The sequence below is a fragment of the Alosa pseudoharengus genome, unplaced genomic scaffold, assembly GCF_046254945.1.
Source record: "Alosa pseudoharengus isolate Yale_2024_CS ecotype anadromous, Long Island Sound unplaced genomic scaffold, YU_APseudo_1.1 YU_APseudo_1.1_scf_8, whole genome shotgun sequence".
Taxonomy (NCBI): domain Eukaryota; kingdom Metazoa; phylum Chordata; class Actinopteri; order Clupeiformes; family Clupeidae; genus Alosa; species Alosa pseudoharengus.
The window spans coordinates 8197057-8214991 of NW_027468870.1; the positions used below are offsets into that span (position 1 = coordinate 8197057).

Consider the following 17935-nt stretch of genomic DNA (forward strand, 5'->3'; position numbering starts at 1 on the left):
AATAAGCAATTCTCTTCTTTGTGTGTTTGTGAATATTTTCTTTAAATGAACTGCTGCTTTAGTGCAGTCTAAGTAATAAAACAATAAAACAACAAATACATAAGCAGGAAGTTGCCTAATTAGTTCTGAATTTGTCACTTAGATTTTGAATGTATTTCTATACATCTCCTCTGCCCTATGCTAATACAGCATTTATGCTACATTGATCAGTTATTTTTAACTATTCTTTGCTCCACTGTGTCTGTTCCTCAAATATGACTTGCATAGAGAACTATCAGTATCCCATTTTCATATTTCTCAGCTTTACCGCTTGGAATTATGGAAATACCCAACGATTGAAAAACTGTATCCCATGGAAAAGGCTGACTTGCTATCTGTCCTCTGACAGTTATGTTGGAGGCTAATTTGAAAAGGGTAATTTGGTTTGAGGAAGGTGACAGAACTCGCTGAGGCCTGCAGGACAAAGTGGTTGCTCAGCCTCTTATTCACTGTGTCAGTGTGGCGATCTCAGAGAAAGATCTAAGATCTGAACACTTCCCCCTTTTCACTTTACGGCCTGGCAGCTTCTCTCTGCCTCTGCTCAGAGATCCATCTTCTCCACAGTTAGATATGGGAATAATCTTACATCTTTGTTCTCTCAGCTCCCAGTACTGCCAAGTCAGGGGGAAGCAGGAGACACTTTCATTCCCACGCTATTAAGCATCTGGCTAGAGAATGTTGACCTCAGCATTTCAGAATCTACCTTAGTGATATCTGTATGTGAGACTCGTTTTTCAGCATTGCCATCAGACTATGCGTCTCTGCTGTATGGAGGTGAACATAATGGAAGTTCATTAAAAAACAATGCAGATCTCAAGACTTTAATATATGCACATTGATATTCCTTATTTCAGCATTCATGAAGTATTAATAAATACCATGAAATAATGAAATGTTGAGGCTGTTTCTACCTCTATGAAGTTTATGGTCCTTTACAATCTGTGGTACTGTATGTCAACCAAAATAAATATGTGTATTGATCCTGTTACACCTAAATTAATTTACTGTATAAACAGTATGGCAACTAAGGAGCCAGTAAGGATTAACAACCATTCCACCATTATTGCATTGTTTAGGACAGATAGTGACTCATTTGAATTCTAATTAGGGGAATCACTCCTGTAAGGCAGACATGCGGCAGCTGAATTGCATACCATGTCCAAAGGATTTGCTTCAAGAGGCCATCTAGTATGCACACACCACACCCAACCACACCCTTGGCTGAAGACCTGACACTCCTTAATCAATGTTTGGAATATCTTTGATTAATTTGTTAACCTAAAACCTTAACGGACAGAGTTAATGACATGTGAACACAGAATTGAAACAAATGTGAACAAAATAGTGTTTTGTTAGTGGCACTGCAATGAACCGCATAAAATCTTGAGGAACAAGTCAGTTCCATTTTTGATTTTCCGATTGTCAAACCAGTCCTTTTTCTTTGTGTTATTTCTCCCTCTAGTTTAACGGTTCCTCTGCTTGTCTTTTGCAAGCCATCTTGGTTAGTGCGGATCAGTGACAGTATTGATGAAAGATAGCAGAAATTTGAATTCACAAACCCTCAGTGGTTTCAATTCTATGTGATGTGTATGATATTGGATACATTATCTTTGGTATCCTTATGTCTGCATATGTGTGTTTCAGTGTGTTGTTTTTTGTCATTTGGGCCACTTTGCCATTTCAACTTGAACTCACATCAAACTGTGAAACATGATTGGATGTCTTAACACGCTTTTATTATACAATGTTGATGACAAGTTGTTGAAATATAGTCAGCTCTATATAAATACAGTGCATAGATATAGGCTCATAGATATATATTACAAAGAAAATACAAAACACAAACACAAAATCTATTAACTACTGCACTGACTGACAAACAACATTATAGAATATAATTTAGCACAGTTTTTATTTTTCTCATAATGCATGTAATTGTTCATCATAATATTTAACTACACCAGCACTGGCAGTTTTTGGTGGTAATCTCAGATGTGCTCATCAAACAAACAGTAAACGGGCAGTCTTTTTTTTGGCTGGAATTACATCATGTCAGCAGCCAACGCTGAGACCAGATAGAGTAAGCATTTGCACAGCAGTTGAGTGGAGAGAAGGGGGGGTTGCTTGCCTGCTGAGTCAGGTAGCCACTATCAGTCTGCTCATGAGCTGCCCTCTTCACGTGCCCTGCAGGCTAACGCCCTGAGGGCCTTGTCCCGTGACATGTCTGCCTGTGTTTCGAGTTTGTCCGTAAAACTTTTCAGCGCATGCCTGTCTCAGACCTCTGTCCCTTCCCGTGGGTACACCAGTCCGGTCGGCTCCAGGCCTGGATAGGAGTTGCTGCCAAAATGGTTGAGCAGGGAATCGGTGTAGACGCCTGAGAAGTGTGACGGCGATGTGGAGAGTGCAGTAGGCGGAGGGATCTGGGCCTCCCACTGCGGAACCGTGGCGTTGGGGGAGTATGGGCCGAAGCCCTCGCTCGACAAGGCCCTCTGAGAGCCTTCGAGAGGTAAACCCAAGGGCAAGGGGCGGAGCACTGTGTCCCCGACTAGCGTACCTGCACTCGATGACACCTCCGTCATCTGGGTCAGGAAGCTCTTCAGGCAGGGGGAGGGGCCCACCGAGTCCTGCGTGGAGCCCCCATCGGAGGGGCTGTGCGCCTCAGCCAGGTGGCCTTTGGGGCTGGACTCAGCAGAGGTCGGACCGGCAGGGCTGCAATTCTCCCCTTCGCTCATCAGGGAGTCCGACTTCCTCTTCCTCTTCCTCCTGAAGTTGCCATTGTCAAACATCTTTTCACAGTTTGGATCTAAGGTCCAGTAGTTACCTTTTCCTATAGAGAAAAGTTAAAAACAGGATACATATTAGGTCAACCATTTAACGGCTGAGGACAAGTAGGATAATATAGAAATACAACATAAAATGCAGAATATGTGAATAAATTTAATTGGTGAAACTATAGTATAATGTATGAATTAAAGAATAAAATCTTGATTAATTACCAGGGTCATCGTCATCGCGGGGCACCTTTTTGAAGCAGTCGTTGAGTGATAGGTTGTGTCGTATAGAGTTCTGCCAACCAGCTTTGCTCTTATTGTAGAAGGGGAAGTTGTCAGCCACATACTGGTATATTTGGCTGAGAGTCAGCCGGCGGTTTGGGGCCCCGTGTATGGCCATGGCAATGAGGGCAGAGTAGGAGTATGGTGGCCTAACAAGCTTCATGAGATCCTCCTGAGAGGGCAAAGAAAACCAGCTCAGGTCTCCTCCAGTGGCACCTGTGCCCAGGTATGGCCTTGGCATGCCATAGTGCTGGCCTGCAAATGGATCGCCCGCTGTCCTTGGGGCCCCACCTAAGTAAGGCATGCCATTCATCCCTGAGCTGTTAAACCACAGGTAGGGGTTCGGGGTTGAGCTGGCATAGTCTCCAAGGTCGTAGGTGGGTGGTAAGGTCTGCTGCGGGCTTGGAAGAGGTGGCGGACTGTAGAAGCTGTCATTGTACAGGCTGAACTCCTGCGGCTCCTGAGTACCCATGCTCTGGAACTGGGCTCCTACCTGAGTCGGAGAGAGTCCCTGTTGCACATACGATGTCATTCTTACAAAACAAGTCCCGAGTCCGCAAAAGATGCTTTTGTCTGTCACCTCTGGTTAAGTTGGTTGTGCTGACTCTGTGTCTAGCTGTGGAGGGTCTGTCTGTTGCATCCTAAACTGCCACCTGTTGTACCTGAGTAATTTATACAACTTTAGCGACGCCTCTGTCCACTCTGATTGGTTGTCTGTGAGTAGTGTCACACCTCATTTGTTACCTCTGAGTAAGTAGGGTGTGGAGTGAATCATACCAAACTACTAGGGAATATTCCACTTTTACAATATTTATTTTGTGTATATTTATGATGGATTGTATTTAATAACTATGTTTGTCCTATAATACAAACACAAAATGGAAGATTGAGTCCTCTGAATATACACTGTAATAATAGTTTTCTCAACTGGACCATAGTTTTCTCAACGACAAAACTATGTTTACAAGTTCAATTTTAAAATACAATACAATATCTCATGGCAAGTCTTTTGAAAGGACAGGCTAATTTGTTTACCTGTTGGAATCATTCACATGAAAGAAATTAGATAGTTGTTCTTATCTTTAGTATCCTCTCCGCCCACAAACTAAAAGACATCATTCTTAAAAAGGCCTGTGCTGCCCTGTCTTTTATCAGCACAATTTACATCATTTGCATATACATGCCCTGGAGCTCAGCTAATTCACACATGTGCCACAGTCCAACTGAAAGTGGTCCACTTGTCACAGCAACTCAGCAGCCCCCCAAGATTTCATGGAGAGATATTGATTCACTCACCATTTCTGCCCACATTTCCAACACCTTGATATACATTCAAACACTCATGAAATTCAGTAATGCAACTGATTAAACAATTGGTAAAAACAATTAGTGAGGTTTTTTTAAATGTTAAAATGTCCTATATTTGTAGCTATCTTGAGCTTTTTAAATTTACAATTCAAGCAAGGGTAATACAACTTTCACCAACTGCACTCCAGTAGTGTCGATTTATGTGTGTCATGGAAGTCTTAAGAATAAACAGTATGATTTTGACATCTTGACATTTATCTTCCAAAGATTACCCCACAGCCCTTGTAATGGGATACTTTAGGTAAACATGGCTATATGAAAACATTATTGAGAGACATTTTACAGTCTTTAAGATTGTTCATGTTCTTGCATTTTTCCCCAACAGTCAATCCATAACTGATGGCTAAAATACCTTATATAACTGACTCTACAACTGAATTTGCACACAGTAAGGACCTGCTGACTAAGTAAAAATGGTCAGTTGTAGAAAGGTTGTAAATTTCTTCAACTCATCAAGAATGACAACCCAAATAACCCCTGTGATACTCTATTGCAACCATCATACTTTATTGTAGGCTTTTGTCAAATAAATTGGTAACCAGGCAAGTTAAAATATTCACCAGAATAAACACATGGCAACGTTGTGATTTTTTTCTCTCAGTAGCCTATGCTACAAATACACAAACGTAATAAAGTCAAATTAAAATTAGCACAATACTCAGTCTTTGCTTCAGTAGAGGGGTATACAAGGCTACATCACTTCACACAAACTTTGAGAACAAAGAATTACATAAATCTCAACATCTTCTCAAAAATGTTAACACTGATACATAACAGGTCTTTAAAAAACATAAATCCAAATGGTGCTTTGACTAAAACTGATGAATTTTCTGAAATGGTAATCCACCTATGGCATTAACCTGCATTAGCCATTAAGTGCTATGGTCATCTTGAGTGATTTGATTTCAGTGATGATGTCCATCGTCCACCATAAAATCCACAAGGGTCAAACATCAGGGTATCGTGTGTCTGTAAGACCACTATTTCAGCATAATTAGAATGGAACTATACAATTGTCCAAGAATAGCCCATAAAGTATGACTTAACACGAATACCTGCTTTGGACTCTTGGAATACTGTATGGCTGATTGTAAAAAGGCCTATTGTTCAGTGGTCATTATTCTTGAGTGCTCTTTTTGTCCAGGCAAAATCAGTATCCTGCAGGATGAAGTAGAGGGCACTGATTTTGTTGTCCTGAGCCACGGTTCTTTGCATCAATCAGAAGCAGCGGCATCTGACTGTAATTCTCAATGATGTTCCTGACAGTTGGAAACCTCTGTCAAAAAGAAGGGAAACAGAGAATAAAACAAAGTAACAAGTATGTAACTGTCAATGCCATTTTGGTATTACTATTGAATTGGTCCAATCTGTAGTTTGGGCCATCAAAACTATACAAGAATTGCTTCTACACCTATAATGGCCAATACTGAAGGAGTGGTGACAGGTACAGCTTTTCCATCATCCCTGAATAGTGTGTTTGTTTGTTTCAGACATTTTACTGTAATACATGTACTTATTTATATGACTGATTAATGGAAATAAATTCATTCAATCTGAAACAAAAACAAAACAATGGACATAAATTGAATGAAAAACAGGTTTCTCACAGTCTATATCAGGTAAGCCTATAAATATTTTTAAATCCATCCATGTTTTGCACACTGCACTTAAATCAACTGAAAATATTATCAAATAATCAAATGGTCAAAATAACATAACATTCAAATGAAGCACCTCTGTAGCTTTCAGGCCTGTTCCCAGCAGGAAAGCCTGTTGCTGAGCATCATAGCGAATCTGTATGTTGTAGACTTTGTTCTGGTAGAGCACCATGAGGGTGTACGGCTGGGCTGCTGTACCCTTGGAGCTGTCCCTCACAAGAAAGGCACCATCCTAAAATTTTAAATGTTTCACATCTTTGTAGCAAAAAAGTAACTTATTGTCTTTTTTAAAAGTCTGTTTGATGTAAATAATGTTGTCACTGTTTGTAATTAACTTCCTGTTTGCAAGATATCTTACCATGTTTATCTCCCACAATTTATTCTCTGCTTGGCCACGAGTCACCTGACCAAGATACCATGCTGGGTCCATATCCTACAAAATAAAAACAACAGGGAAATGCATAGCATTAGTATTTACTTTAACCAACCTTCATACTTCAAGACGTTTTAAGCTGGACTCAGCCAGTAAAACATGACTCAGGTACTGAGTACATCTGTGGACAAATGGGGCAACACCGCCACCTGGTGGGTCAAAATAGTCTCACTTTCATTATGACCCCCTCACAAACTTTATCTCTCATTGTTTTGAAATAATCTGAAATTCCTTACTCAGAATATATCAAAAGGTTACCTGGCCTGAATCGTGAGGTCTCATTGGGATGCCTATCCTTGAATGTTTGCCTTTGTTGAGTGAAAAATACAACAAAGGAAGTTACCAGAAAACAGTTGTGGGGGGAAATATTTGTATTTACCTTCTACAGAATGGTAATACACTCATACCTTGGGAAGGTAGAGAGTTGCTCCCACCAGAACCACCAGAAGATGGCCTAGGAAGAACAGCGCACAATATTAGGATATGCTTTACTGATGCATAGCATTTTCATTTGTCTGATGGCCTTTCGATGAGTGCAATTTCATCTTGGAGAACGAAGCAGTTGGCCAAAGCAGTGGAACAAAGTACCTGTCACCAGGAGGTCCGGGTGGCGAAGGACGAGGAGAGGGGTTCCTAGGCAGAGGAAATGTATTGGCCCCGAATGGTCTGGATGGCTCTGAAATCTGTAGTTTGAAGGTGGAAAAATATTAGGCCATTGTATTGATACATTTTTATTATAGCAGCATTTTATGAGGGATCACAATAGTTTGCAAAATGTTGCAATAGTTTACACAGTACATAATTTGTGTGTTGCAATAGGAATACATATTGCATCACTTGTAACGCATTTGCTTGGAATTTCCTATTGTGCCAAATTAAGCTTTACTCAGGTATAATGTTCATGCACTGCTCAAATTTCCATTGTTATATAAATTCCTACAGTATTGTCATTGTTTGGCTGCTCTGCTTCATGTTCTATCAACCAGTAGCAGTGGTATATTTATAACCTTTTGAGTGTTATTGCTTAAGAATAGCTCTGAATGGTATAATGGTTATTTAAAGAAGGTTTCAGTTTAAGTTTATTTATGTACTTACCTCTGCACCTCCTCCAACTCGACTGTAAAGCGAGAGGAAATAGAGCATGTAAGGGGAAAACATGCTTTTAAGTGTTGCATGTGCCTCCAACTACTGACACATATTGTTTCTTCTGTAAATTAATGTTCTTGACAAAATTACTATATTCTTGTTTAGTAGCCTATGTGAGAAACTATGCTCTGCATGTAACCTGTCATTGGAAAGTAAGCAACTAGAAAAAGGTGGAGGGCCAAACCTTAATGGGAAGCTTTTAGTCGCAGATGAACTACTCCTCTGGACACCTAATCCTGGGAGTGGAGGTTTGCTAAATGCATCCTTATCAGGAACAGGAGCCCTGGAGTAGAGATATTGTAATGCTGCAGTGTTGTATGCTGCTATAGGGAAATTTGCCATATGGGGCCACAGCTGCAATAAGATAGATATGACTACTTTTGTGCACAACTACAAGCTATGAGACACAGTGGGTGCATTACGTGTGTACAGAAGTTGTGTTGCAGAAGTGCTGTGGTCTGATTACACGTGTGATGTGTCCACAAAGGGAACGTTGCTGCTGCAGCGCTGCTACTGCCAGCCCCTATACCTTCCTACACTGAGCTTGAGTCGCTGCACCAATTTATTCATGTGATAAAAAAATAGCCGCCCATATAGATGACTCGAGGCTGCAGCGCAGTTCGGACTGCGCGTGAGACGTGTGTCTATGCATACAGGCAGGCCCCATAACCAGCTCTGAGATCCAGACTTCGGTAAAAAGAACTAAAAATAAAAAAATAAGTTAAATATTCACCTGAATAAGGAAGTACATTCTTAATTCTGTTCGTATGAGTTACCGATACCTGTCTGCTGTGTGTGTGTCAGTGTGAGCAAGAGCATCCACTAACAGAGGGTGCACAAAAAGCACGAGACAGTGCGCGAGAGAGAATGTCAGAGAGCAGAATTTATGACCCAGTAGAATTGTTCAGAATTTGTGTTTTTCAGATTGCCAGTTAAAACACCAATAATAACTTGTTTCTTGCAAATGGCAAGGCCTTCATACTGCATGTGGGCCTAATATGTAACTGACGACCAACCCTTCTGCTCTAACCTTCTGCTCTAATCTGCTCAACCCTTCTGCTCCCAGGGCAAAGAATTATCTTTTTAGCACAAAAATGATTAAGTTAGACTTATTATCCTCATTAAGTCCCTTAATAGGGTGACAGTTTCATGCCTGGTAAACAAAGTTCCTGAATTTGGAAAAGATCATTCAGTCAGAATGATTCCTCTAATGCTGTATAATCGAATGTCAAAGTTTGTCAAAGTGTCAAAGGGCTAGCTTTGTGTTTATTTCTGTTAAGCCATAAACTATATTGTAATCTAAAACAAATTAATTATTAACACATTTTGAAATGAATGCCATTTCACAAGCAAGAACGAACATAAATACAATTCACAAGATCAAATGTGGGAATTTGTGTATTTGTTTAAACTCACCTCCTCCCTGGTGGAGCCACCTACGGAAACCACATGTAGCACAATTAGTCTTTATTAAATAAAAAAGCATTAGAAGGTACAATAAGCCTCCTGAATATGTTACAACTACTGTAACTTTAGGCAGTTACATCTATCAATTCATTGTTCTGAATCTTCCAAAGGCTAGTGGGAACAATGCAGCTATGGAATCTTTACACACATAGGAACCCTTCAGCTGGAGAATAGTGTGTCCATGTTACAGGTGTTCTGAGTGGCTGGAGTGTGCCCTACAGCCTACAAAGCATCTGTGCCTCAGTGAAACTCCACAGCTATTACACATACCCTTGTAATCATACAGTCACAAAGGATTTCTGGTTTATCACAGGACAAAAGAATCTGAGTAAGGATGAACATTATCAGGGTTGTGTGGATTATACTGAAAATAACAAGAATATAGATGTACCATACTTACCCGCTCCAAAGTCGAAGGCTTTTTACTGCGATCCACACGAGGAGCAGCTGGACCAGGGGGCACTAGAATTTTATAAAGTATTTAAAAAACAGGTCACATGTATAGGCCTACATACATAATTCAAATACACGCACACACACATATGATAAACTTGTAACTGCATAAACACTGTGGCACTTACTCTTGTTTTGGGGTCTAGAAATAGGTCTCTGGGGGGACTGGTCTGTCTTTGGACGTACCTTTCAAAGTGTGAAATAGAGGTGGCTGGTATGCATGACAGTTCTTGTGGCTTTTGAAAAGACTAGCATTGAATTTGTTAAGACAAAAGAGGCAATGATGTTGGATTACAATGTAGATCTTTTTTGGCTTACGTTTGGACGAGGAAAAGGCAGAGCTGGACTGGGTCCTGGACGCTCTGGAGGCACGGGAGGGCGTCCTGTATTCCGGGTATGATTGCCGTCTGGACGGATATCACAATAATGCACATATACATTTCAAAATATTTTAACTTTATCTATATGATAAGCTTGCTTTGGGCATAAACTATTAAATAAACACAATTATAATAAGAGAATATGGTTTGCACCAATATAGTCGCTCTCTGGAATGGGCTTGGCAGCACATATTGGATGTATTGTTTCATTCTTTTCTGATGGGGGTGGTTCATAGTCACTGTCAGCATGTTCTTGGTCCTCTGGTCCATCTGTGGGTGACTCATAGTCATCATCACCTTCTTCTGAGTTTGGGGACTCATAGTCATCATCGCTATCCTCCTGAAGATTATAGTAATTTAAAATAAAGAAACATGCAGGACGTTGTAATTTTAAAGATATGTTATTAAGTAACACAGGCAATTCCGTCTTTGCTCCGGGTCAAATGCCCAGAGCATTAGTTAAGCTTGACAGCATTCTTTTGGCCTCTCCCTAGAGCATACTTTATGGATAAATCACACAGGAAGGGCAGCAACACGGGTGTGAAACATTAAGTTATTTTACTGAGACTTTAAATATTAAATGACCCCAGCAATTTTCATATACTCACAATGTTTTATCACAAACACAGAATACTAATCACTCACTAAATCAGGTTATTATAATCTAAAATCTGTAATTACAAACCATCAACAGTGATAGCAGCAAGGGCGTAGGTTTGGTCTGAGCTTTGGTGGGGACACTACCCACTAACCGCCCCCCCCCCCCCTCCCGAAAAAGATAGATCTTTCACCAGCCACTATAGATATATAAACTGATTAAAATGTGCTACTGTCCAACTACTACCCATGATTAAAATGTGCTACTGTTCAACTTGATCTAACTACACTGTGTAGCCTACATAATCTGATTTTAATATGTAGGCTACAGATATGTAGGCTATGTTTAACATTTATTTTCTATTTGGTCTGTTATGAAATCATGCCAATTTTGCTATAATTTATTTCAAACCCGGGTTACTCTGGAACAGCTAACTATACACGGGAATGCATTACACCTTTGTGATCGGTAAGGTCTGCTGTTTATTCTGATATATGTTTTGTCATGTGTTGCGTGAAGAGTGTGTACGATATTCCACCGAGACGAATGGATGTAGAGATAGGCGCAGAGAATAATTATTAAATCTCTTGAAGTTATTTTTCTCACGAACTGTTTATCACAGCAAACAGTGGCTAGCTAGCACCTTTTAAAAGCTGAGAAAGGGCTCCTTCATGTGACACATGTGTGATGAGTAGCCTACTTCTCGAGGAGTTCAACAGAGAAGAATGGGTGAATTTGGACGCACTTCATGCTTGTAGTGAAGTAAAGCTGAAGCGCTGCATGCTGCGGCTCACTGGTAGTTATTATAGGCTACTGCACATTACAAGATCTGTACGAGATGATCCGCAGCACTGAAGTGAGAAATGATTTAACTCTGTGTAGCGCATGTGAGCGCCTTTTCCCCCATTTCAACCTGAATATTGGTGGGGACATTTCAGTCGTAATTTGACATTGGTGTGGACACGTCCTTCGGTCCCCACGCAAATCTACGCCCCTGGATAACAGTGACCCTAGAAATAAACTTTGTTATTGAGTCAATAAAGTCAATAAAATAGAGACACGTCTAAAAAATAAATTTTAGAGATCATCTGAGATATCTGGAATAGGGAAAGGGGATCATCATTAGAATTGATACGCATCCAATAGTAACACCTCTAAAACGGAGAGTTCATTTATGATTATAAATGATCATAATTTTCTTCTTTGTGAATTGAATGTGAATAGTTTTTTTCTTATCCAGCACGATTGTGGATAACGTCTAATATGGTATAACTTGAGGTGTGCAGGCTTATATGACCATGTTTGACATCTTTCACGGAGACTCTGCTCACTAGAATCACTAGAATCCTTTTCAATTGTTATGTCTTGTAAAGTATTATAAAGTCTTGGCACCACCTAAGGACAAGATTCCATGAAATCTGACATCGACCCAAATTTGGGTCAAAGTTTGAACCTTTATATCATAAGATATAAAAAGCCACCATCAGCGGTAATTTGTAAAACCACTTACAAATTCATCTTCATCCCACCCTACAGGTTGCACAAATTCTAGAAAAGAAAATGAATGGTTAGCATAGCCGAAAGGAAATATAAACTATATAAGAATACAGAAATCTATTTTCAAATATTAGGCCTATATCAAAATATGTGCACTACTGTTCAAATTTTTGGAATCATACACTCTGGGACCAGGCCTAGAAATAAAAAAAAAAAAAACATTTTGGCAACTTAATCCTCATTTGCATGCTATTGTTATCATCACTACTGAAGTGTGGCGGCACTTCCCGGACAAAGCAAATCTTACTTATCAGCAGCGTAGTTTCCAGTAGACTACAGTGCTCCAGGGACCCCAGGTCGGAACGAGATGGTGGGCCCGTTATTAAACTTAAACATTAAAGAGCTTGCTGAGGACCTACAGTAAGGAAACTTTTTCCACAAACTAGGGATTCTATTATTATTCACTGGTACAGTTGTGCACCACCACTTTCTTCTCTTCTTTTCATAATTAACTCAAATACCAAGACACAATACTATATCCAAAAAAATCTAAGACCTAAGAAATTGCTCAGTGGTTCCAAAGTTTTGAACAGTAATGTACATTATAGCTTGAAACTATTTGAAACGTGAAATGAGCATACCTTGCTCAAACTTTGTCGCTCCTGGTCTGTAAAATTCAGAATGAAATTTATTGGAAAAAAAATAATTACATGTTGTCTGAGTAAGGTTTACCATAACCACATAAGTACGGTTGCTTGCCTTTTTGGGAAGATTCCCCTCTTGGCCACATTCATGTTGATTTCACGGCTGATTTTAGAGATGAGTCTATAGAGGTTATGGAAAGATATGTTTGCAGTATTAAATTTACTGACTACTGACCTACACCAGGATCTTGACAGATGTGCTTGCATCATCATGAAGCAGTTCCTGATTTCATTTAGAATTAATTTGGTATTTATTTCACTTTTCGTAAAATTACTTGGTGTGTAGTTTATTTCTTCTGATTCATGTTGCCTACATTAAGTTTGCAATTGTAACAAAAGCAATAGTTAGAATAATTATATACTTACGGCACAGACAGTTTTGGAAATTTCTGCAAGTCATTTTCTGACATGTTCTAGAAAACAGGGAGATACCAAGCATTCCTTAATGTATTTCTTAGTTCTGCACTTCCCAAATTTGTGATCATTGAGTCATATTTTATAAAATGACTAACCCCGGCCCATACACAATTTGTTTTTTATACTTCCTGATTTCTTTAACCTCACATATTGAAACATATTTCACACAACTTAACCAACTTGCTTGCATTCTTAATGTGTCCGTCAAAGACAACAGTCAAGTAATATACTTACCAAGAATCTCTGACCATTTATGTTGTTCTTCACAATAACTTTATCACAGCCTTGCAGATCTCGCTGTGAATGCCAACAAAAAAAAATCCACTTGAATAGCAGAGAACAAACTGCTGCACATGCAAAATATACAGGGAACATTTTTAATGCACCACTGAGCATGTAGTCATTCTCAATAGTATTAGAAAGATAGTGTTTAATATCTACACATCTTTATAATATCTAAAAAGAAACAATTAAAAAGAAATGATTTTCATGGCTTCGAAACTCAAAGAAATGCATTGGTACCAGACTATGGTCCCATGGTTTTGTTTAGTTTTCTCTTTTTAATTAAATCAGAGTAATTTGTGTTTTGTATGATTTAAAATGTAGAAAGTCTATTATTGACTATTCTGCTCCAGCAAGAACTTTGAGTCTTGCCCACCCAAACAAAGTTTAGAAGTAACATACAAACATTCAATGAGATAGGATTTCAATAGCCTACAACTTTGATCAAATTGTTAATTATCAATCACAAAAACCCTTCAATATGGAGAAACATCTGATTCCCTTTCTAATGTCAGTCAATTAAAGCCAACCAATCACAATGCCAGTTACACTTTCTATTGCCGTCGTCTGTAACCTATAATGAATGATAACTTGTTTTAGACTTTTGTAGGCCCTAATTAATGAGTCTACATGTAGCTCAGCCATTGAAACGTGCCATATCTTGATGCCCATACCAAAGTGGGGTTTATTAGAAACAGCTGATCTATGTCAGGATGGAGTAGCCTATAGCCTATAATCTAACAAAAGCTGATTTATTTCTGGAAAAAAAGACAAGACTGTTGAAATGAATAGGCTATAATGTGTGTGTGTGTGATATTTTATACTACAATGAAAATAATACAATAATGTGTGTGTGTGATATTTTATACTACAATGAAAATAATACAATGAAAAATAACAAATAGGCCTAGAATACAACGAAAGTCCATAGATGATGTCCAAAAATGTCACTACAGTGATGCATGCCAAGCTTCATATTGCTGATAAGTCAATCAATAGCCTATCGTTCCCAAAGACAAAATTTGACAAAGTTGTGGGTTATCGTTTTAAAATTTCAGATACAGATGACAACCCTTTTCAACAATAAAACAAGAAAATTGTGTCTATTTGCTCCCACCCACATTAGCTCGGAAATATTTCTCCCCCACAATAGCTCCTTGGAGTCAAAGTTTGAGAAACTCTGGCCTAGGCCAAACTCCCACTCCAAGTTCTACAAGCGCACTCTGGTACCTTTCAACCTTGAGTGTTGAAATTGTTGGTTGTTTATTCAGAGTGTTCACTATAATAACAGTGCAACAGGGTGATTTGAGGAAAGAGGACAGCTGCAGAATATTTTTTAGATAAGAGCAATGAAACAAACTTGGTTGGTGTTCTATCATCTAACTGTGGTCAAACTCTTCAATGAATAAAACACATGTCTAAACCCCCCCATATCAACCTGCTGTTAATGTCAATTTTGATCCAATTGACCACAGTTTCATGTTTGCTATGTTGTCCACCCAATATTTCTACAAGCCCATCTCAGCTACAACCGGCCCTGATATTCTTCTTGCCTGATAGTGTTACAGTGCCCTTTGTTTCCAGTTATCTGTATGTATGTAATAACCTATTATTTCTCTGATTGGGATAGTGTGGAATTGAATTAAATTAAGTAAATGTTCTACACTGGTTCCATTGAATTTCAAAAGAGAAATGACATACTAAAATAGCCCTGCATCATCACATACCCTTCACCTTACCTAGAGTGCCATGCTTTTATTTCAGTTAGCCTAATAGCCGGTTTGATTTGCATTAAGAGATGATCTTATGGAAAGTACCCCATGCCAATCGTGAGATATGGTGAAGGGTATGTGATGATGTGGGGCTATATTAATTCCAAAGGCCAAGGGAACTTGCATAGTATCCATGGTCTTTAAAAATAAAAATCTGCCTGCCTCTATGGGAATTTAACACAGGGGTATGTATACTTATGGCCCTTGTATTTTAAGGTTAAATTTTTTAAATTAAGATCAATTTCCAAAAGATGTTTTTTTTATTCCTCTTTTTAGTCAACTTTAGCATGTGTATGTACAGGGTATAAACATATGAGCACAACTGTATCTGAATATTTCTAGGCTAAGGAAATCTGAAATTCTTGAATTTCCCCTTGAGGATCAATAAAGTATCTATCTATCTATCTATCTATCTGAAAATATGTGAATATGTCAATTTGATATAGGCTATATATCACATAATGTCAATAGATCAAATAAAAATAAAAATGTTCATTCTCACTTCAGTTGTACCAGTTGAAATGTTTTGAAAAAATAGACTTACCCTCTTTGCAAAAAATCCAGCCAGAGTGGAAGAAGTCCAGTTCATGACCTCAGATTTCAAAGGAATACCTTCAGAACTCATGATTGCACCGTGTAGTACAAAACAATCAATCAACGATAGAATCAAGGTAAAAAAAACCCAACAGAAGGCCAGCAATTGTTATAATCTACGAGTCATGTCCTTCCAGAGGTTCTCACTAAAACGGTTCTTCAGCTTTGCTGAAATTGCCTCTATTTAGAAAATATTAGATACTGGTAATTTAGATCAACCCACCCTCACAAAAATAAAGTAGGAGGGTTACAGATAACAAATTGAGAAAAATGGCGGCATTGCACCATATGCGCATCTAAAGGTCAAACAGATATACTATAGTGGGACGAAAAATCCTTTTTCTTTCAGTGCATCATCATATATCCGGTTGGTGAAAATCCTGAATGTTTCCAGTAAATATCTCAGATCCAGGCATATTTAGAATTGATTGCAGATTCAGCCTTACTTTAACAGAAGACTGAGAAAAGAAAGAATGAAGTTGACTTCCCCCTGTGTTTCCTGTTGATGACAGTCGTGGCTAATAGGGGAAGTACAACCCTTTTTGTAGAGTATAATCAACTTGTACTCTGTAGGAATATTTTTAGTTTTACTTTATTAAAACTCAAAATGCAAGACAGTGTGAACAATTCAACTTCTATTGCATATCAGAAGATAATTTTCTAAGATCAATGTTGTTATTCGTAAGAACAACCAAGCATACACATGTTAAATGTGTTATAATTGATTATTGAAGGTAATGCATAATGTATTTGCAGGAGGCCATGATCTTAACCCTGCATCAAAAGTTATAGAAAGTTAAATATTGGCCTCTAAAAACCTCTAACACAACTGCTGTTGTACCTTTCTTCACTGTGAAACTTCTACAAATACTGTAGGCCTAGGAGACAATGTACTATAATAAGACAATTTCAAAAGCTAAGAGGAATCTGACTTGTTATTGACCAAACCAGTTGTGGTTCATGGTTAATCAAGTTCAGCTGGACAGTGGAGAATAGAATGTATTACACATATGAATTTTGAGATACCAAAAATAGTTTTTTGGTTTAAGATCCTCAGACCACATAGGTAACAGACTCGATTTATACTATATTTTGAATAATCTCGAAGAGTCATTGAAAAATAATATGATTTCTAAACAATTACAACTTGCAACACATAAAGTCACTCAACAATTAATAACATGTAAGAGAAGGCAGCACCGCTGAAAGTATTAATAGTCACTTTCACGTGTTATACTAAATGAAAAGTTAATATCATATGGATGTTTAATCTAAGTCCATATGACTGCACAGATCTAAAAGTTAACAAAGCTCTCAGGAATGCTCATTGTAATAGCCTACACTGAGACAATCAGTGCTATTTATAGGTGCAAGTTTGCACTTAAGGCAAAATAATGACACAGAAGTATATATGCAATGTATATGACCACAGATTAAAAAAGAGAGAGAGAGATTATCTTATTTTTCCATTTCCAAATTCAGTTGGTTACACCAATTCCCTCAGTAGCAAATGATGACCTTCTTGAGAATTGCTAAATAGTTTCTGTTCACAGCAGGAAGTGGAAATGTTTAAAATGTAGGTCAAATTTAAAACTTTTCCAGTATTCAGTTACTAATGTAGAGTTTGTCTTTGCACTAAACCAAAAAATAGTTTGATAGTGTTTGGGAAACTGTCTTCTAGGTATCTTATTGGTTGTCCAACACATAAAATTGCTAAATGCATGCATGCTTGCAAGTTCATGCAACTTGTGGCATTAGGCTGTGACTCGTTACAGCGACGTTGTTTCCACTTCCTGAAGAATGATGTGGTGCAGTGTAGGAGCGGGGATTCATACTGTAGGCCTACCTTTACCGATCAAAAAAGTGCTTTTAGACAGAGTGGGTGATTGATTACGTAATGCTTGAAACTCTGGTTTCCAAGTCAATTTATCATATTTTGTTTTGTAAATTCTTATACTTGCATCACCCAACTGTGCTTGCTATCTGGGTGGCTTCATACCAAGAAATGCCTTACATACCTGCCTGACATCTGATAATAATCTTTATTTATATAGCACTTTTCAAAAAAACAAGT

The 17935-nt window shown here is 38.4% G+C and overlaps 2 protein-coding genes across 3 annotated transcripts; both read right to left on the reverse strand.

Moving 5' to 3' along the window:
• Positions 1–1753: 1753 nt before the first annotated feature.
• On the reverse strand, positions 1754–3734 carry LOC143111309 (forkhead box protein I3-B-like). The gene is made up of 2 exons (XM_076273518.1): positions 3036–3734; positions 1754–2866 (listed from the first exon to the last, which is right to left on the reverse strand). Exons 1-2 carry the CDS (start codon positions 3622–3624, stop codon positions 2313–2315), a joined length of 1143 nt encoding a protein of 380 aa, XP_076129633.1. The 5' UTR covers positions 3625–3734; the 3' UTR covers positions 1754–2312.
• Positions 3735–4943: 1209 nt separating this feature from the next.
• On the reverse strand, positions 4944–16357 carry lcp2a (lymphocyte cytosolic protein 2a). Of its 2 annotated transcripts, XM_076275262.1 has the most exons (19): positions 15812–16357; positions 13448–13510; positions 13163–13209; positions 12852–12917; positions 12734–12759; positions 12106–12143; positions 10151–10337; positions 9936–10024; positions 9746–9803; positions 9565–9626; positions 9114–9133; positions 7882–7980; positions 7647–7668; positions 7140–7234; positions 6959–7005; positions 6810–6859; positions 6477–6551; positions 6195–6350; positions 4944–5736 (listed from the first exon to the last, which is right to left on the reverse strand). In XM_076275262.1, exons 1-19 carry the CDS (start codon positions 15890–15892, stop codon positions 5611–5613), a joined length of 1407 nt encoding a protein of 468 aa, XP_076131377.1. In that variant the 5' UTR covers positions 15893–16357; the 3' UTR covers positions 4944–5610. The 2 variants fall into 2 exon arrangements, with proteins under 2 accessions (XP_076131377.1, XP_076131378.1); XM_076275263.1 differs by lacking the exon at positions 7882–7980.
• Between the last annotated feature and the right edge of the window lie 1578 nt (positions 16358–17935).

Excerpts from the sequence above, each read along its gene's own strand:
- LOC143111309 (XM_076273518.1), bottom strand. The coding sequence starts at position 3,624 with ATGACATCGTATGTGCAACAGGGACTCTCTCCGACTCAGGTAGGAGCC. Across the intron at positions 2,867-3,035 it reads CCGCGATGACGATGACCCTG|GAAAAGGTAACTACTGGACC; the intron begins GTAATTAATCAA and ends TTTTCTCTATAG.
- lcp2a (XM_076275262.1), bottom strand. The coding sequence starts at position 15,892 with ATGAGTTCTGAAGGTATTCCTTTGAAATCTGAGGTCATGAACTGGACT. Across the intron at positions 9,804-9,935 it reads TGCCTTTTCCTCGTCCAAAC|GTACGTCCAAAGACAGACCA; the intron begins GTAAGCCAAAAA and ends ACACTTTGAAAG. Across the intron at positions 6,552-6,809 it reads GACCTCACGATTCAGGCCAG|GATATGGACCCAGCATGGTA; the intron begins GTAACCTTTTGA and ends TTTATTTTGTAG.